The sequence below is a fragment of the Musca vetustissima genome, unplaced genomic scaffold (genome assembly GCF_032173495.1).
Source record: "Musca vetustissima isolate MV318-11 ecotype Yass unplaced genomic scaffold, APGP_CSIRO_Mvet_v1 utg46834, whole genome shotgun sequence".
Classification (NCBI taxonomy): Eukaryota; Metazoa; Arthropoda; class Insecta; order Diptera; family Muscidae; genus Musca; species Musca vetustissima.
Window position 1 is genome coordinate 95663 of NW_026889345.1, and position 22493 is coordinate 118155.

At 32.9% G+C, this 22493-nt stretch overlaps 1 protein-coding gene across 1 annotated transcript in view; it reads right to left on the reverse strand.

Annotated features, from left to right (window-relative positions):
* Positions 1 to 14275, reverse strand: part of LOC133337078 (inactive ubiquitin carboxyl-terminal hydrolase 53-like) — a 108023-nt gene extending 93748 nt beyond the window's left edge. The window contains exon 1 of the mRNA XM_061545343.1: positions 13982 to 14275. Within this exon, the coding sequence (XP_061401327.1) occupies positions 13982 to 14275 (294 nt within the window). The remainder of the gene's footprint in view (positions 1 to 13981) is intronic.
* Between the last annotated feature and the right edge of the window lie 8218 nt (positions 14276 to 22493).

Sequence of the window (22493 nt, forward strand, 5' to 3'; positions counted from 1 at the left end):
TTATTGCCCAAGTCCTTTCGTTTTAATTTTACCCTCAGTGAGCGTTTTCTTTTTCTGTTCAATGGGATCAATGAAATTTTTTCCTAAGAAAAACGCCATTAATTATGTTAAAGGACAATGACGAAATTTCGAATTTCTTGTAGACAAGGGATTTGTGTCGAGAATAAAGAGAAAGAGATTATAAATTACTGAGTTAAATAAAGCAGGTTGACAGAAGGCATAGAATGAATTTAAACAAAAGACTTAGGAAAGGAACTCGTTTCGGCGTCTTTGGTATTTTAAAATTCTATCAAGACTTTGAATGGAAATTAGGGGAATAATTTGTTAGGGAAAATATTTAGCTGAATATATTCGATGTGAGATTAAGGATAAAATTTTAATTTTAGGATTTATTTCAATTTATTTCAATTTCCAATACATACATTTACGCTATAGATTATATATTAAGATTGTCATTATGAAATATATACGTTTCAATTTCATTATTTACACGCTTATTTGGCAAATTCAGCTAGCTGAATTTAACAAAAATCTATTCGAAATGCAATTCAGCTAGCTGAATATAACAAATATCCATTAAAATTGCAATTCAGCTTGCTGAATATAACAAATTTATATCAAAAAATAAATTCAGCTAGCTGAATATGAATTTTACCACTCATCAACATCATTATACCTAGCTAAATATTTCAATTATTCAAGACAATACTGGGTTGGCCTTTTTAAATCTATGTTTCAAATCATTATAACGAAATCATAACGAATCATTATAAAGAAATTTATGCTAAAAATTAAATTTTGGCTAGCTGAACATTATTCTCGAGTAGACCATAGGTTGGTTTTAAATATGTTTTAAGTCATTTAAAGCCTATTCAGCCAGCTGAATATAAGAATTTTCAGTTTTTTTTTATCGAGCTGAATATCGTAATGATTTACAAAAAGACTGCATTTTGTATACACAGTCATCTACGAATATGGCAGATTTTGGTTTTACATTTTGATTTTCTTTTATTTTAAATCTATCAAATAGCTGGAAATGAAATTCAGCTAGCTAAATTACATATTCTTATACAAAAAAAATCTATTGAGCTAGCTGAATAAAACAAATATATGCTAAAAATTAAATTATGTTAGCTGAATTTCATTGGATAAGAATAATGTGTTATATATCGGCATGGAATTTATATTGTTAGTCATTTATAATATATTCAGCTACGTAAAAAGAGTAATAATTTTTTAAAACAGCAATTCAGCAAGCTGAAATTAAAAGTGATTTACAAATATACAAACATGTTGGTATATAATTTCAGTGATGAGTAATTTCTAAACTAATCAGCTAGCTCAATGGAAGAAATATCTGTTGTGAAACAACAATTCAGCTAGCTGAATTGCACTGTTATAAGTAAATATGGCATAGTTTGGTTTTAATTTTATGTGTTCAGTCATTTCAAACTTATTCAGCTAGGTGAATAGAAGAAAAATCTGCTAAATATTAATTTATTTAGTTGAATTTTAATTTTGATTAAGAATATTTCATTTTTCTGTTCTAATTTTATACCTCGAGTGCATTTCCAGCAATTCAGCTAGCTGAATTTCAATGTTTATAAGGAATGTTTACCATTTCGGTTCATAATTTACTTTCCGTACCATTATAATCCAATTCAGCGAGATATAAATCTCATAATATTCTTATTTGATTTTGAAGCAATTCAGCTAGCTGCATTTCAAAATTAAATAGACATATGCACCATGGAAGAAATATCTCTTGAAACAACAATTCAGCTAGCTTGATTTCACAGTTATTGGTGAATATGACATATTTTGACTTTTATTTGATATTTTGAGTAATTTCAAACGTATTCAGCTAGCTGAATAGAGGTAAAATCTGCTAAAATACTAACATAGTTAGCTGAATATTAATTTTGATAAAGAATATTTAATTTTTCTATTTTTATTTTATACCTCGAATGAATTTACAGCAATTCAGCTAGCTGAATTTCAATGTTTATAAGGAATGTGTACCATTTCAGTTAATAATTTTCTTTTAGTGCCATTTAAAGCCAATTCAGCCAGAATTTCTATAAATCTCATACTTTTCTTATTTGATTTTGAACCAATTGTGATTGTAAAGCAATTCAGCTAGCTGAATTTCGAAGTTACTTAGGAATATGCAATATTTCAGTTCTATATTTGGGTTTCGTGACATTTTAAACAAATTCAGCTAGCTGAATTTCCATAAATCACATAATTATACCCTACACAACTATGTTGTCAGGGTATTATAGTTTGTGCAACCCCAAAAGTTTGTAACGCCGCGAAATATTGGTCCTAGACCCACCTTTATGTATACCGATCGTCATATCTCGACTAGCTGAGTCAATCTAGACATGTGTGTCCGTCCGTCTGTCCATTATAATTTGTAAACACGATACAGGCCACAGTTATGGATCAATCTTCACGAAATTTTGCATGTAGGATGGGTTCTGGCCAATGAAGACCCCTATTGTTTTTGGGAAAGATCGGTTATTATTTAGGCGATGAAATGGACCAAAAACTTTATTTTTGTCGGTTTTTCTGGTCGCTCCAGAGGCCGCAATTATGACCCACACACCGCGAATTTTTGCACGGAGATGGGGATCGGGCCAAAGAATATGTATGGCTGTTTTGATAAAGATCGGTCAATATTTAGCGGGTCAAATGGACCCTGACTTTTGTGTGAAAAATTACAAAATTTGTATTCTATGGGGTATATATTTGCACCTGAAGGTCCTAGACTCGAGCAGTTGATAGTATGTTCTAGAGGAGTGGTTGACCTTTAAATTGATACCAATTATATTGTCGTATGTACTCGGATGCGGGACTTACACATAATTATTTACAGGTGTTTACGTATTCATATATTATTTAGTAACCCATTACCACACTAGAGGGCGGAAATATAGCGCTGATCGCTTTGAAATTTTCCATGAGGTTCAAGTTATGGGCACCGACAACGCCTGTAATTTTCGGTGATGATCAGATAATAATTTTGGGATGAAGAGGACCGAAAACTTATTTTTTTGGTGCTTTTTTCGAGTCGACCTATAGGCCAAAATTGAAAGCCGAACATCACAACACAACCCACGATGAAGATAATCTGGACAAGTGATTAGAAGGGCTGTACTGAATATTTGTAATATTTGTTGACCTCTAGTTGGTCAAGAAGGTTCAAATATCGCGAAATATTGCCCAAGCTCAGAATAAAGAACCACAGAAAGTTATAGTTTCGTGGAAGTTGTGTAGGGTATCATATGGTCGGCCCCGTCCGACTATACTGCTCCGCTCACTGGTTTTCTTATGAAATAATAATATTTTTAGATTTTTGCTAAAAATATAATTTTGCTTGTTTTCCAAAAAAATAAAACCATTTCCCAAATTGGTCAAAAAATTTGACAAGTTTTATAAATGTCAAACAGTATGACAAATTGTGTTGTGTTTTGCAAAAAATTCTAAATTGGTAAAAACAACACATTTCATTGAAGAATGTGAAACAAAAAAGTACACACATACACAAAATAAAAGGTGCTATAAAATCGAAACATGAAGAGTATCGAAAATAAATTAAAAATAACCTCTCAACCTTTAAAAAATTATAATTTTTGAAATTCATATACCAAACACCAACTAAGTTGAATCATTAACATTAATGGTTTTTGATATCAAAACGATAATTTATTATGGCAACAACAACAACAAATAAAAACACCTCAATATTTAATTGTTTACCGGGTGACTTAACTACCGCAAATGTTTTTTTTCCTTTTTTTGTTTTGAGAGAGAGAGAATTTTCCCCTCTTCAAATAATTTTCGAGAAAATAACAAAAAATCCCCCATTTATTCTAAAATGGGAAAATTAAGTTTGAGTTTGGTTACCCTTGGATGAACTTTTGGTAAAGAACAGCAAGAAGAAGAAAGCGAGGAAATTAAATAATTTAAATACTCTTTTGCCATGGGAAACTATTCACGGGCTTTCTACACAATGTGACAAGTTCTATGCTTGAAATAATAAAAAAATAACCCTACAACCAAAAAATTTCATGACAACCAACAAGTGTTGAATTTTTTCGAGTGTGGGGTGGCAAATTATTTAAATGTGACTAACATTTGACTGAAATATAAATATGTAAATGGAAAACATTTCCAAGAGCTTCAATTTCGATGATGAAGATGATAGAGGGTTGTTGGTTATGGCATGATAAAATATGATGACCGTTAAATTGTTTATGCAGACCTTGGATAGCAACGCACACAGACACACCTTTGGATTAGATCATAAATATATATATTGATTTTGGATTTCTATGAATAATCGTTAATTTATTTAATTTGCCAAAAAATCCAATTTTATCTTAATGATGATTATTTTATTAAATAATTTGCATAATTATAACGCTATAGCTTATAAAATGTTATAGGCCTGATCTCAATTTTAGGTGGAAGTTATATTCCAAACGAATTTATAGGTAAAAACTTCGTAAAGTTCAATCGGACTGGGACAAAAAGCGGTTGGGACATTGGAAATTGTCTACGAAGATACGAACAGCTTCAATTTTTCAGTGGTTGCCCAAAGGGTTAATTGTTGAAATGAATTTCTAAATAATATGAATTTTTCACGATTTAAACCGCAAAAATGAAAAATTACAATATATTGGAATAAATATAACCTACTTAAAGTAAATTAGGTACCAATAGGGACCGTGAGAACCCTGTGCCATATTTCGTATAAACTAAAACCGATGGAGTATGGAGACCCACATCAATTGAAAAGTCTGGAGACGTACTTCCATAATATATACACTTTCCGCTGAAACAAATTGGCCTAACCGATTTTCCTTGCAATTAAAACTTTGGAAAATGCAAGTGGTTTATGTCTTCGGTAAGACAATTTACAATTTATCTTCACGGACTTTGCGAAAACAAAATGCAATGTACACAGGATTTAGAACCTTGAAGATACCGAAAATGGGAGTGGCTATATTAAAACGTAGAACAATATTGATTTTTTAAAACATTTTTTTAGAATGAAAACCTCGAAAATTCTGTATACCTAATTCTATATACCTATGGTAGCAAGTCGAGGATTTTCTACACAGAATTTTTCAAATCACAACAATTCAAAACTAAAAAAGAACCGGTGCTTGGCTATACCAACACGTTGACCGATATCGCCAATTTTCAATATCAAACATCCTAGAGGTAATAGCGAGCTATGTACGAAGTTTTTAAGTTCAATCTATGTGCGAAGTTAAAATATCTTTATCTTAAATACTAAAGGGGCGGACCTGGAGAAAGCTCTAAATCGACATAGAATTTTATTTTGATTATATTTTATGGGATCTACAATTGGGGGTCTTAAATCTTCAGCTGAAATGGATGTCCGTTCATTTATTTCTGTAAGCAAAGTACAGGTCGCATTTATGATCCAAATTGTATGAAATTTGGTACAGGTCCTTTATTTGGCTTAAGGACGAAACATATTGAAATTGGAGAAAATCAGTTCAGATCGAGATACATTTTGGACAGAGCACTTTATTGCCGCATACCAAATGGTTGATCAAATACATCCAGCTTTATAGCTTCCATACACAATATTGCTCGAATACAAATGGTACACCAAAGAACCTGCAGACAGTAACCACAAGCGATGCAATGGAGAATTATCGGGAGAAAAGGGGAGAGGAGAAACGTATTTTCAGAAAAAAGAAGAAAGAACAAGAAAAACGTGACCGTGAGCTAATCGAGATGTACAGGAGTCAGAATGAAGTCTGGACATTTTACCACCGAAGGCTTTGGTGTAGGCACATCTTCCTGTAGGGATGAAGAAGGAAACATGGCGACAGATACAGACAGCGTGCTGAGGATCTGGAAAGAGCATTTTGAAAAGCTTCTGGTATCAAATAGTGACGGTGAAGTCCTCTTCACCACCCCATAATAGATGACGGTATAGAATGTATACCACCTAGCCAAGATGAGGTCAGAATAGCAAACAATCGGCTGAAGAATAATAAAGCAGTAGGTGCCGACTGGTTACCAGCCGAACTATTCAAGACGGGTGGCCAGATGCTGATCAGGAGCATGCACCAACTCATTTCTACAACTTGGCTAGAGGAATGCATGCCCAATGATTAGAACCTCTGTATCCTGTGCCCCGTGCACAAAAAAGGAGATAATACGATATGTGCCAACTATATAGGATTTTATATGCGATGGGAAGGACATCGCATATAAAGTGCTATCCAGCGTGCTTTGTGGACAGCTGAAGCTAATGGTCAATGACATTATTGGACCATACCAATGCGGCTTCATTGACCAGATTTGACTCTGCGCCAAATCCTGGAAGAAACACAAAAACACATCGACAAATTCCACCTATCCGTTCAGAGGTGTATAAAGCCATGTCTGCGTTTGACATTCCTGCAAAATTATTCGGCTATGCGGAATAACTTCAACTGGCACAAGATCAGCAGTTAAAGTCGGAAAGGACCTCTCAGAGCCCTTTAATACCGAACGAGGATTCAGACAAGGTGACAGTTTGTCGTGAGACCTTTTTAAAATCCTGCTGCAAAAGGTCATACGAGAGGTAAACGTGAACCGAAATGGCACTCTGAACACCAAACAACACAGGTTACTACTCGCCTACGCCTATGACATCGACATAATGGGTCGAACATTGAGAGCGGTAAAAGTCACCTTTAAACAAATTGTGAAGGAATCTGCCAAATTATGTCTGGCAGTAAACGGCGAGAAGACCAAGCTGATGGTATCAACGCGCAAGACGTCCAGTAGACTCGGACCAACTGTGGAACTTGAGAACTGCAGCTTCGTGGTAGTCAAAGATTTTTTATATACCTTGGCACCGCCATATATAAAACTATTGAAATCAGTTTTGAAATTCGGAGGATTGTGTTGGTCAACCGATGCTACTATGGTCTGAGCAAGCAACTCAAAAGCAAAACATTTCCCACCAGACCAACGTTACAATACGCTGATACTACCCGTGCTGTAATATGGATCTGAAGCATGGATACTTACGCAAGCAGATGAGGCAGCTCTTGGAGTGCTTGAGAGAAAAACTCTCCGAAAGATCTATGGGCGTTGACGGTGAATATCGCCGTCGAATTAACCATGAAGTGTACTACTCATTCATGGACATTGGCATTGTCAGACGTATCGAGCTGCAGCGACTACTTTGGGTAGGTCATGTGGTGAGAATGAATATGCAAGCCCAAACGGCATATGAAAGCAAACCAGCTGATGATTCCCGCAGAAGGAGAAGGCCACGAATAAGATGGAAAGAACAACATTGCCGAATATGGTCTTTCAAATTGGAAAAACTGCGAAAAAGACCGACGCGCCTGGAAATCTTTTGTTTAAGCTCGGCTTATGGAACGAAAGTTCTGTCACAAGCAAGCCAAGTAAGTAAGTACACCAAAGAATTCAAGCCTGCCCGATTGATATGCTATTTTTCATAGGTTTCAGAATGGCACGTGTATGGGTTGTTTTAAATTAGTTCAATTAATTCCAATTCCGATTCCAATTCAATGGTCCTCCAAAGATGCTACGAACATCTCTTGTATGTACCCAAAGTGGTAAAGGGCATCATATAGTCACCCAGTCCGACTTTTGAACATTCATTTTCAATATTTTTGGATGGGACTAAATGAAGGGAATTTGTAGACTCCATCTTCCGAATTGATCTAAGTTTGATGATAATAGATCATTTTGAATATTATAAAGAACTGCATTATTATTTAAAAAATCATCACCCCTTTCTAGACCACCCTATTCCATTCAAAACTTCTTCTATGTGACAACCATGAACCCACAAAATATTAGAAATTCTAAATCATAACTTATTTCACTTTACCATAGAAACACACACATACACATACAATTATAACGAATTGAAATACAAAATATGTGGAAGAACTTGGAAGAACAAAAACAAAGCAAAAAAAGAAGAAACAATGTTGACAAAATTATGTTTTGACTGTCTAAATAAAAGGTTGGTTCTTCAGGGGTCTTTTTGTATGCAGCACGTGAAATAAATATATGTTGGTGTTGTTGTGTCTCTTCTTTTTAAGTTGGCTGGTTGGATGGTTGGACGTTTCACTTGTCTTGTCATTACCCTACAATTGGATTGAAAGCATATGCCATTAGTTGTTGTTCTGCTCGTTCTCTATTTTTTTTTTCTTTTTTGCAACGAAAGGCCTAAAGAATTACCAAGAAGCAAAGTTTTAAAAATATTCAACAAAAATAACCACCACATAAACGTGGTAGCATAATGTTTAATGCTAGTCTTTCAACATTATCATCATCATACTCATTATCATGATTAGAACACGTACTACAATGGTACGTTTGCAAAAAAAAAAAAAAAAAAAACTTGGCTATGTCTCATCAGTCATACCTAAGTGATTTTGTTGTACGTTTTCATAATGTTAACAATATTACTGGCCATAATGCCGGCCTTTATTGGCAAATGTTAAGCCAACCAGGCGGCTAAGTCTCATTATTGTGGTGATTAAATAGATTTGTCCATATTTAAGTAAAATATGTTATGTGTGCTCGTTCGGTGGCCAACCTAAGAGGGTAAGTGTGAAATATTCTAAGAATGATAATGTTTTTATTATTAGTTTTTGCTTTTTTCTATTTATTTACACAAAGTTATGCCGAACAATAACAATTAGAGACAAACAATGATAGATTTTTGCGATAAACTAAACCAAATGGGGTCATATGTAGGGTTGTCGTTGTGGTGTTTAGCCCACAAACGAAAATATTAGGGAATACTACATTGGATCTCTCTAGTGTAAAAAACAAAGAAAGATTTTAATTTTGTTAATTCGAAGTTTTTTTATTCCCAGAAAAATAAAAAGGCAATAATAAATATAATGGCAACCCTGGTAATTTGTATGTATTACATTATTATAAATAAAATTACAAATAAATGTTCAAATTACTTTTAAGAATTCCAAATAAGGTTAATGTGCTTTTGATAAAAATCTAAATTGCAAACGAAAATTATGAAATTATTTTTTTGGAAATTTCGAAAAGAAACAATTTGAAATCATTAAAAACTCAAATGATACTCATATGTGTCGTATAGTTGGTTATTAAGTAGACTTCCATTAATTTGACAACTGACTACTGAGTTGAGAACAGAAAGACTTAAGCAACAAACTTCTAAAGCAATTAAAAGACGTTCAGACATTTTAAATGGGAATATTTTAGCAAAAGTGAAAGACAAGACCTATGGCAGAAAAATATGACATTTTTGGACAGAGTAAAATAAATGACTTCAGAATAGTGCACTCCATTTGAAATATAGTAAGTGGAAAAAAGGGAAAGTTCTAAAATCTGGTGGTGACATGAAAACATGTTTAAAATAGAAAAACAATAATATCGATTTTCTATGTATAGAATTTAATGCAGAGTTGTCCTCAAAAAATATTTCTTTTTAATTAAAAATATTACGGATCAATATCAGTTTGTTGTTTTATACAAACAATGATTTATTAGTGGGAGGAAATTTAATTTTTCACCAAAAGGGTAGGCAGCAAAGAATATAGTTTGGATCTCACAACGGATCCTCATTAATTCCCATAGTATTTTTATACCCTTCACCACACTGTGGTACAGGGTATTATGTCTTTGTGCATATGTTTGTAACACGCAAAAATAATCGAGATAGACCCATGGTTCCTTTTGAGAATATGCATAGAATCACTTTCTGAATCGATTTATGCATGTCCGTCCGTCCGTCTGTCCGTCTGTCCATGTTAAATTGTCAACAAAGTACTTGTCGCATTTTTGATTCGAATTGGATGAAATTTGGCACAGCTCATTTGTTTGGCCCAGGGACGATCCTTATTGAAATTGGGAAAAAATCGGTTCCGATTTAGATATAGCTCCCATATATATATTCGTCCGATTTAAGGTAAATGAGGTACCAAAGTCCCTAAATATCTTTCGATTTGCACGAAATTTGGTACAATCTACTGAACTAGGTCTAGAATGATGTGTGCCAGGTTTCGTGAAAATCGGTTCAGATTTAGATATAGCTCCCATATATAGTTTCACCCGATTTAAGGTAAATGAGGTACCAAAGTCCCTAAATATCTTTCGATTTGCACGAAATTTGGTACAGCCTACTGAACTAAGTCTAGAATGATGTGTGCCTAGTTTCGTGAAAAGCGGTTCAGATTTAGATATAGCTCCCATATATAGTTTCGCCCGATTTTAGGTAACTGAGGTACCAAAGTCCCTTAATATCTTCCGATTTGCTCGAAATTTGGTACAACCTACTGAACTAGGCCTAGAATGATGTGTGCCAAGTTTCGTGAAAATCGGTTCAGATTTAGATATAGCTCCCACATATATTGTCGTCCGATATAAGGTAAATGAGATACCAAAAACCCTAAATATTTTTCGATTTGCACGAAATTTGGTACAGCCTACTGAACTAGGTCTAGAATGATGTGTGCCAAGTTTCGTGAAAATCGGTTCAGAGTTAGATATAGATCCCATATATATTTTCGTCCGATTTTATGTAAATGGTGTGACAAAGTCCCTATATATCTTTCGATTTGCACGAAATTTGGTATAGCATACTCAATAAGGTCTAGAATGATGTGTGTTAAATTTCGTGAAAATCGGTTCAGATTTAGATGTAGCTCCCATATATATTTTCGTCCGATTTTATGTAAATTGTGCACCAAAGTCCCTATAAATCCTTCGATTTGTACGAAATTTGGCATAGCGTACTAAATGAAGTCTAGAAAGATGTGTGTTAAATTTCGTGAAAATTGGTTCAGATTTAGATATAGCTTCGAGATATATTTTCGACCGATTTTATGTAAATGGTGCACCAAAGTCCCTGTATATCCTCCGATTTGCACGAAATTTGTGTTAAATTTCGTGAAAATCGGTTCAGATTTAGATATAGTTCCAATATATATTTTCGGCCAATTTTATGTAAATGGTGCACCAACGTCTCTTTATATCCTTCGATTTGCACGAAGTTTGGATTTATAAGTAAATGAAGAACTCAAAATAGTGCCGAATGCTCAAAACATACTGATATAAGTGTAACCTAACATGTGAAAAGTTTCGATGAAATCGGTTTAGATTTCGATATTTTGCTTTAAAGATATTTATATAATTTTGTCCCATTTTAAGAAGCAACTCTATATCTGACCAAAATTTAGTATAGGTTGCAGAATGACATGTTTAGTTTCATGTTAATGGTCCTTCAAAAATGCGACGTCTGTTAGGATTCTATCTGTTGAATATACCCAAAGTGGTGAAGGGTATAATATAGTCGGCCCCGTCCGACTTTACTACTTTCCTTACTGGTTTTTTAATTGGGATATTCTAATAACTTCTCGAAAAGAAATCACAAAAAGCAGCATTCTGTTAAAATTATAAATCCCATATAAAATTAATATTACCAGTAACCTATTTAGGTATCATTATTTTTAAATTCTTTCCAAAAAAACAAATTGTATGATATCATGCTTCCTTTTAAACGCATCAAATATGATGCATATACAGAAAAAAACCAAATTTGTTTTAACCAAATCTCGTTTTTCCTTAATAGAAACTTAAATAAAAAAGCTAAATCATTCTTACTTAATTACGTTTCAAAATCAAATATTTTGAAAGAAAAAAAATACAACAACAAATTCCAATGAAAATTCCTTTGAACAATTGTGTTATTGAAAATACACAAAATTATTGCCTCTGAGCTATACATAGCTCAGATCTCAAAAAAAAAAAAAAAAAAAAAGAAAAAGAAAAAAAAAACAAATACATCTGTGTTTTAATAGCTTATAGAAAACGGCATAGCATAGCATAAATCCTTTGCCAAATGTATTAAACATAGCAAATTTAATTTAAAATATTACATGAGCGTAGCTGAAATATTTTTGGTATTATTAGGGGGAAAATGATTTTTCAATATGACCGAGGAATAAATACAACATAGCCGTAGATAATATAATTTTTGATACAACCTAATCGTAATGAATTTGAAGAAGGAGAGTATGCCTCATGCCTACTGATGAAATGGTGATACAAAATTGAATTCTTGGTCTGTGGGTGGTCTTTATGAGAATACAAGTCCCTTGACGAGTATATTAACCTTGATAACGCCAGAGATTTTTGCTTCAAAATTTTATTTAATGTCCAAAATTTTTTATCATATCGAAAAACCCGTTCGGTTCATATTCAAATTTCAAAATTATGATCTTCTGTTAGGACATAAAGTTTTGTTGGCATTTCGTGAGGGACGTACCAGATACCCCCTGAGGAGGTTATCTCCACTTTGTGTCAAATCAAATCGGATAACCCGTTCGCTTCATACTTAAATTTCAAAATTGTGATCTTTTCTTAGGACATAACGTTTTGTTGACATTTTGTGAGGAAGGTAGCAGATACCCCCACACCATGACCTCCACTTTGTGCCATAGTGTAATTTGTCTGCAGACTTTGTATTATGTCCGAAGTTTGGATCAAATCAAATGATCTGTTGGCTTCATATTCAGATAGTGTGGACCGCAATTATTATACCCTTCACCATAATTCAATACCTCATAAAAATATAATTCGTGAGGCTATGTAAATCCTCGTTAATGTAAATCCATGCATAATGTAAAATGCAATATGAAGGATATGGCCCTGTAAGCTTGCTAGTGGAAGCCGATATATACAACAAAACAAAAATGTATCAAAAGTCTCCAAATTGTATATCCCTAGAAGAGAGACAACATATAAGTTACAGCCCCATTTTCCGTATTTTGAAGATCTTATGTTAATTTTTCAGCCCTTGGAGCCTTAACTAAGACCTTGAAATTTTTTCCAAAGAAGGTCCTGTTCGTAGAGCACAAAATAAGTCGTTAAAAAAAAACTTCCAAAGTAGGTCCTATAAGTTCGTCCCCAATTTAAGATATTTTGAATACCATTGCGTATTTTCGGGGAATAAAATGCGTCATCGTAGTATTTCTTTAATGATTGTCCATAGGTCCTCCTGGAAGTCCTATGGATTTAAGCTATTTTTACACTCGATCCAAAGTAATAAAATTTCATTCATTTTTCTGCTTCACCACATGGAAGAAAATGGTTTCCTATTTTTTTTTTAAATTTTATAAATGTGGTCGGAATTTATTAAATTTGACATTCGATTTGAAATATGGTATATATCGGTGCACTTTTTAGGGTAGCTGCCGTTATTTTGAATGATTTAGCAGGATTTGCCGGCCGATATGAGTGAAATTTGTATATAGGGTTCTTGAAGACTAATCGATTCAGGTCGATGTTTTGACACATCCGCCGTAAAATAATCTGACATTTCGGGATAAGACAAATTTTTTGAAGATTTTTTTTTTATATATGGAACCAAGTTTTGATATAGCCACCATATAAAGGTCCCGCCCCTTTTTGGTATTAATAAATTATACTCGAATTTTCTCATCACATTGGCTACAATTTGGCATGTCGGATTTCAGGTCAATATAAAAAACGTTTTTTCCAGAAATTTTTCAATATAGGTTAATGGCCATATTTTTAACAATTGTTGTTAAAAACTAGAATTGAAATATTGTTTACGTTATAATATTTTATATAAATGTTTAAATTTGATAGTAACCCAGTTATATAACCTGAGTGTTTGTAATTTGAAACTTTTTTTAGAGCATGGACAATAAACTACCAAATAAGGCAAAAACATAGTCCCTCTATATAAAGGTCCCGACCGATTTAAGGAATTTTAAACGGACACCATATGTCGAAGGGTATTAAAGACTTTTTAACTTATTTTTAAGTCACCATTTTCAATGTTGAAAATTACAAATCTACACAAAATTATTTTAAGTAATTCTTAAGGCAACGCCACTGCCTTCCATATACATATCTAAGCATCTACTGATGTATGCAATCTTACCTTGCAAGTTTGGAAAAATGCGCCAATACTTGATTTATTGTAGATGGCATCATTGACGGTGGCTGCAGCAACAACAGATTTCGTTGTCGAACTGGAATTATTGTTGGGGTTAACACTATTGGCTGTACTGCTGCTGGTGCTGCCACCACCACCACTACTACTGCTATGGGTACGAGCCAAACTATGTTTGGAATGTTTCAAATGGGGCTGGTGTGGTTGATGGTGATGGTGTGCAGAGGCCAAAGGCGCATGGGGTGGTGCAGTTTTAATGGCTACGGTATCCATTGTAGCCATTATGTGATTTTCGTTATTTGCTAATTATTTCAGGGTGTAGTATAAAATTCTGGCACAATTGTAGACAATTTGTTAAGGGGTTGTTATTGTTGTAATTAAATTTATTTTGCTTTTATTTATATAGTTATATTTATTTTTGCTGTGGTTGTTGTACTATGCTTGATTGCAAACATTTTAAGCTTTGCAAAACCAATCGATAGCAGTTAAATGCATTTGGGGTATGAGTTATGTTTTTTTTTTTTTTTTGGGTAAATACACTTTTTTGCCTTCTTTTCTTTGTTTTATTTTTTCTTTTCTTGCATGAATCCAAAAAAGCAGACGTTATTTTCTTTTTTAGCAGGGAACATCCCCCGTCCTGGTTTGTTTTTTTTCTTTTGTAAGGCTTTGTTTAAAAGTTATTTTTTATTGCTGCACTTGAGTTAAGTCCTCAGTGTAAGGGTTGCAAAAGCCGCTTCTTTTATTATTATCGTTACGAAAAAACAATTTTTTGTATAGTTGTTTGTTTTCAACACATATGTTATATTTTTGGAGGAACCACTTCGATGCGTATTGAAAAATGCACCTGCTTTTTTGCACAAATTTATGAGGAGGTCTTCCCTTATTTACTTAAATGCCCTTGCAGAATAAAAACACACACTCGCAACTGGTCATAAAATCGATTTTAAGGTAAGGTGCAAAATTATTTTTTTAATAAATTAAAACACTTTGTCACATAAATAGCACTTTTTTATTTTGTTATTGTTTTTTTAATTCCACAAAATTTGTTATCCACAATTTTTTCTTTGTCATAAATAATTATAATTACATTTTGATCTTTTTTTGACTTCAAATGTCAAAAGTTTAAATATTTACGTTTTATGTATTGTGTGATTTTTGTTGTTGTTATTATTCGTATCTATTTTCACACTAGAAGATGTCTCAAGACACGGCAGAAGAGTCGCGCTCTATTACACACTCACACAGACAGAAATCAGTTTAGAGTTAAATATCATCATAACTTATGATTTGACAGCCAACAGTTTACCATGGCTGAGATTTAATTGGTAACACATACACACAATCTCATTAAATTCCATATTTTTGTAATATCGGTATTACGATTTTTATTTATAAAATTCAGTAATCTCGCATTCAATTCGTTTATTTTTTATATTTGCCTTTATTTCAATAATTTGTTATTCACACATTTTTTGTTTATTTTCTTTTAAACCACAATGCACACTCGTTGTTCGTGTCTTCGTACGAATTTTGCGCCACAACGTCTGTTTAACTTAAGAGCATGTTAAACACTATTCTCACCTGGCTGGACAACAGGTAAAAATTCCCTCCAACATAAAAAAGGGGTTTTGTGTTGTTAGGCATTTGCCCACCAAACACTTGGGCGAGAGAGTGAGAGAACAACAACAACACTCTCTTGTTTAAGCCACAACTTGTTTGGGAAATTTTTTTCTTGTCAGAGTAATACCTGTTGTTTGTGGTGATGAGTTAAGAGTAACATTGCATGGAACTTCTCTTTTCTTAGAATTAAACATTTTCATAGAGGAAATATGATTTAAAATCTAAAGTATACTTTTAGGCAAGAGAAGAAATGAAATGGTATTATAATTATTTTTAATTGAAGCGAAATGAAATGAAGAAGTAAGGTAAAAATCACTCGAGAATTAATGAACAAGTAAGTGAAACAGTCGTTAAGTTTGAGCGAGCTGCGAGGACATTCAAATTCCTTGAATCGGTCGGGACCTTAATATGGGGACTATGTTATTGCATTACGTCCATGCTCTTACAAAAGTAATGTTTCAATTTACATACGCTCAGGTTGGAAAATTGTCGAAGTGAAAATTTAACGGTACATTTGTATGTGGGCTATTTAAAAAGAAAAATACCTATATTGAAGAATTTATGTAAAGAATATTTTCATTCATCAGGAATCTTATATGCCATATTATAGTCACTTCGATGAGAAAAGTTGAATAAACAATACTATGAAAAAATGCGTTATAACTTCAAAAATACTGACAATGAGTCGCTGCCCTTATATGGAGGGATATGCCAAACCAACAATAATCATTTTTTTTATCAACATTGATATGTAGAATTAAATATTTTTGTTTTTATAAATTACTAAAATTAATTCAGCATATTCAGAGATTACTTAATCGTAGTAACATCTTCAGTGTCATACTCTCAATATATGCTATTTGAATAAAAAAAAAAACAAATTATATACATAAATAAAATTACAACTCATAATACAAAAAAAACTTGATAAATACATTTTTAAATTATTGTTTTGTAATTTTCGATTTAATTGAGAATTCTTAGATAATTTATAATGAAGCTGTTGCCCACCAAAATATTCTGATCAACATTTTATCAAAAGTCTTAATACTTATTTTAAAAAAATGGACAATTAAAAATTCCATAATTAAAACCAGTAATGAAAGTAGTAAAGTCAGAATGGTCCGACTATATAATACCTATATAACCTATTATAAATACAATTTCTTTCGGGCAGATTTCATGGGACAAATTTATAGAAAACGTTTTATAGCAAAATTAATATACGCTATTCGGTACGCTGCACTGTTAAAAATTTAATTTCAATCGAAATACATATGGAAGCTATGGCTGCATCTGTACCAATTTCCACAAAATGAAATGACGTCATTCAAGTCTCCATTTGAAACGTTGTGAAAAATTTCGTGTTAATCGGACATGGGGTGTACAACCAGTTTAACCGTGTCAAAGTGTATACACCCTCTATTAGCCATAAAACATTTGGAGTTTGGTGCACCATTTATGTAACATCGTGTATTTATGAGTATGTGGGAGCTACATCGAAATCTGAACCGATTTTTCCGAAACTTACCACACATCATTCGAGACTCAATTCAGTACGCTATACCAAATTTCGTGGAAATCGAAAGATATATATGGACTTTGATGCACCATTTACATAAAATCGAACGAAAATATATATGGGAGCTATATCTAAATCTGGCCCGATTTTCCCGAAACTCACCACTTATCATTACATAATGAATTCAGTACGCTATGCCAAATTTCGTGCAAATCGTAGACTATATAGGGACTTTGAAGCGCTATTTTCCTAAAATCGGACGAATTCAATTTAACATGGACAGACAGATGGACGGACGGCCATGCATAAATCGACTTAGAAAGTGATTTTATGAATATTCTCAAAAGGAACCATGCGGAAAAAACATAATACCATGTACCACAGTATGGTGAAAGGTATAAATTTAATGTATAAATTACAAATTACAGCCATCATTACTAAAATGTGTCGATACAAGATATATGTACGAAAACGTATACCGATATTGACAATTGTTGGTATCAAGTCAAAATTACCGAATAAAGGTGGTGATATCATTATATAGAAGCTACCCGAAAAATTGGACCAATATTTAAAATTTTTCGTAGGGAGATTTTCAATGATTATCCTTCCAAAATACGAAATACCATTATATAGGGCCTACCCGCAAACTTGGATCATTATTTATAATTTGTAGTAGGGAGATTTTCTACTCAGTGATCACCAAAGGAGGCCGATATATTCAATACCAAACATCCAAAAAGTAGTAGCAATATATGTGCAAAATTTCAAAACTCTTCTATCCAACGATCCTACAAACATGTATGCTGATATAGTAATTATTTTTCAAGCTGCAGTATGAGGCGAACTTAAAAATCATATGCTGAAAAATAGTAATTTCGGCTGGAAAAAGTTCCGACGGGCTTTAAAATACCTACACCTTTAACATGAAGTTAAAGTCAACTCAGTAAAAAATATGTCAGAATAACGAAAATGAGCGGTAGTTAGTAATAGCGCCGCGTAGAGAAAAATTGCAACACTGAACAAGCAAGAACTCCAACCTGTTCAAATATTTAAGGATTTGTTGCTTTTAGGGAAATGTAGATGGCAGCGGCATTGCCTACGAAAGGCTACAGCAGGTCAAAGTCCACATTTCATAACATTGACATGTGTCAACATGAAAAGGCTTTCAATTAAATAGATGCAATTGGTGAATATAATGAAGATGAAAATAATTAGTAATTTGAAGATAACCATGAAAGTTTTCGTATACCAAACTCATAAATATTATAAAAAATATGTTTCAGAACCTGGTAGGCTCCTGGTAGGCTCAAATTAAAGTCAACTCAGTTAAAAATATGCCAGAATAATGAAAATGAGCCGTTATATGGGAATAAGTCGTGATAGTGGGTCGATGGTTAGTAGTAGCGCTTTGTAGAGAAAAATTGCAACTATAAATAAGCAAGGACTACAACCACTGCAAATAGTTAAGGAGGTGTTGTTTCTAGGAAAATGTAGATGACAGCCCTAGATTATGGTGCTGTCATCTACATTTGAAAGGCAGCAGGAGATCAATCATCTACTAAAAATAATCATCTACTCTTGGCGAAGTTATTAAAAACCCAAAAGGACAAATTCGCCATATGTCAATTTTTTGGGTAATGGAATGATTAATTATTTGCTGTTAACTCTTACCAGCAATTGGACCAGGATCCTAAGTTTAGTTATTATTATTTATTGTTAGTCTCATCTTGGGTAATGTTGGTTGAAATTTGGTATGTTGGGTTCGCATTGTTTAGCACACATTCTTATAAAAAATTATTTAATATTTGAATTCTAATGGGTTTGCGTACCAAAAAACTATCAATATTGGCATAAGTTGAATATTGGTGAATATCGGCATCGAATGATCCATGAGCTTTACAATCTATAGAAGGAAATCGACACAGTCAATCGTATCGAGCTGCAGCGACTACGGTGGCTAGGCCATGTTGTGCGAATGAATGATAATTACTCAAAAGGCATATAAAAGCGAGCCAACTGATGGTTTACGCAAAAGGGTATGACCACGAATTAGATGGAAAGATTAAGTTGAAGACAACATTTCGGAACATGGTTTTTCAAATTGAATGAAATGCGCACAAGATTGATGCGCTTGGAAATCTTTTTTAAGCTCGGCTTATGGAACAACCGTTTTGTAACAAGTCAGCTAAGTTAAGTAAGTGTTGGCATAAGTTTCGGGGAAGGTATTTTTTCCTCATATTTGACCCGCCATTTGATTAGTTCGTTTCAAAAAAATAACCGCTATAGAATTTTTTTCTTGCAGAATCGTAATTAATGTTCCCAAAACCCTTTTATGTGATATTTATTTATTTATTTAACCCTCTGCTCTAATTATGACCAAAAACATTTATCATGGAGAGAGAACTTTGTATATTCGTTTGTGTCTAGTATTTTAAGAGATGGCTTGTCTGCAGTCAAATCAAATGAGGAATATGTTTGTAAAACATATCCCCCTTCCAACTCGGGTTCATGTGCGCATTTTGCCGTTTTTTTCTTCAAACGCAAAATTCTGGTTTATTATTTGAAAATCCAATTAAAAATTTTTGCGTTCCGGCTTTGCCTTCCGTGAATAAATTTAATTGACGTGTTTGACAAAAGTCCCGCAAAACGTTCTGCCCTATATTTGGTATCGCTTATAGTGACTATATGTCAATTGCTTGCTGAAAAGGGTTTTAGATAATTGTCCTTAAATTCAGCTAGCTGAATTGAAGATTTAAGTAATTTTCTATATATTCAGCAAGCTGAATTAAAGACAACAAAAATTAAATCATTTTCTGAAAAAAAATTTTAACTGAATAATGGTTTTATATAATTTTCTCTATATTCAGCTAGCTGAATTAGGAATTAATATGATTTTCTCAAAATGTTTCTAACTGAATGGTAAATGAAGTTAGCTGAATTGATGTTTTCTAAATACATGGAATTGACGTGCTTGTCGAAAGTCCTGCAAAACGTTCTGCCCTAAATTTGCTTGCTCAAAAGGGTTTTAGATAATTGTCCTTAAATTCAGCTAGCTGAATTGAAGAATTAAAAGATTTTCTATATATTCAGCAAGCTGAATTAAAGAATTAAATAATTTTCTGATCAAATTTTTAACTGAATAATGATTTTATATAATTTTCTCTATATTCAGCTAGCTGAATTAGAATTTAATACGATTTTCTCAAAATGTATCTAACTGAATGGTAAATGAAGTTAGCTGAATTGATGTTTTCTAAATACATGGAATTAACGTAATTTTGCAAAACGTTCTGCCCTAAATTTGCTTGCTCAAAAGGGTTTTAGATAATTGTCCTTAAATTCAGCTAGCTGAATAGAAGATTTATATAATTTTCTATATATTCAGCAAGCTGAATTAAAGAGTTAAATAATTTTCTGAACAAATTGTTAGCTGAATAGAAGTTTTATATAATTTTCTCTAAATTCTGCTGGCTGAATTGGGATTTAACATGATTTTCTAAAAATTTATCTAACTAAATGGTAAATTTAGGTAGCTGAATTGATGTTTTTATATCTTTCATTAAATTAAAATAGCTGAATATGTGTTTTATCGAATTTTTTCCATATTAGACTATCTGAATAGGAGATTTCTATAATTATGTCTATATTCAGCAAACTTAATAGGTAGCTTACGTAATTTTTTCCACACTAATGTAGCTAGATATACGATTTTTATAATTTTCTGTATATTCAGCAAACTGAATTTCAGTATTTAATACTTTTCGGAACAAATTGTTAGCTAAATAAGGGGTTTTTATAATTGTCTCTATATTCAGCTAGCTGTCGTTATAAGGACATGATCGTACGATCATGAATAAGGCGCTGGTATCTGTAGGTAAAACTGATAATTTACTTTATGGGAAATATACGGATTCAGTGAACCCTCAACTATTTGATATCATTTTTTTTTTTTCAAAATAGGCCTTGGTTCCGACCACCGGGCTGGAAAAGTAGATTTTTTCGCCGAACAGTAATTTTGCTGTTCTTTTCATTGAAATTACATTATATACTCATCCTAAAAGTATGCTACATTTTATTGCAATGTTTGTTTCTTAAGTCTTTTGTATGTTTTGCTTCAATTAAAGAGAAACATTACAACGAACCGATGCTATGGGGAAAGAAGGGATATTCATTATAAAAAAAACAAGGCAAAGCCAAATAAAAAAACGATTGTAAATTTAAAAATAGAACTAAAAACCAGGAAAACTCGGAATATAAACATTTTATTAATACATTTTATATTTTTATGTTATTTATCTTAAATAAAAGTGTCCATTTTATAACACCAATATTTTTTGTTATTCAAAGGAATATTCTCAAAAACCATTATTAATAAATCCCTACATTTTGTGTCTTATAAGATCAGCGTTACAACCAAATCTCCCAATTCCCAAAAAACAAACACACAAAAACAACCACGACAATGTCTCTCTGCATCCACAGAGACGAGGAACAACGACATACAAGTCGGTTTTAAGAAAGAAGAAAAACAAAATGGCTGACTTTATGCTGTTTTCTTTTTTTCTGGATGCCACCAAACAACACATTACAGGCCACAATCATACACGTTTGAGGGGAGCTTGTGTTTTGTGTGACCGGGTGAGTATGTATCGTTATTTGCGATTCTTTGGTGTATGAAGCCCAAGCGAATATATGAAGTAAACAAACTGGAAATACAAGGGGACAACAACACTGCAGCGCTGGAGAAATATAAAAGAAAACTTACGGATAAAGCTGTGCTGTGCAAAGCACCCAAGTGGGCATTGCAAACAAGAAGAAAAACTACTCATGAGTTCTCTCATGTGTGTGGCTGTGTATTTTTTTGCAGATGGAAGACAAAAGTTTTTTTTCTGTCTGCAACATTGGCAAGAAACTTTGGTAACACCAATGCATGCACACATACAGACAGACAGTATTGCTGACAAGACTTGTACATTATACCCGGACCCAAAAAACCAAATGTATATATAAAGTAAAATGACAAGCTATCAGTTCTTTAGATGAGTGGTTTTGAAGATGTGCTGTTTCTTGTTGTTGTTATTTGCGTTTTTTTTTTACTTCTGATATTCTTCTTTATGTTTCTCGTTTTATTCTCTTTTTTCTGTTTTTTTTTTCATTTTAAATGTTGATTGCATTTTATGGAGTTTTTTTGGTTTTACTGTCATTTTATGTTTTTCTGATAAGAGTTGAGAGTTGATGGGGGTTTTCAGCTTCTTCTTATTCTTCATTTTCCTTTGGGTATTTTTTTTGTTGTTCATCTTCTCATTTGATTTATTGTTTTGCTATGTAGTTTCTGTTAAGTTGCTGTGTTTTTTT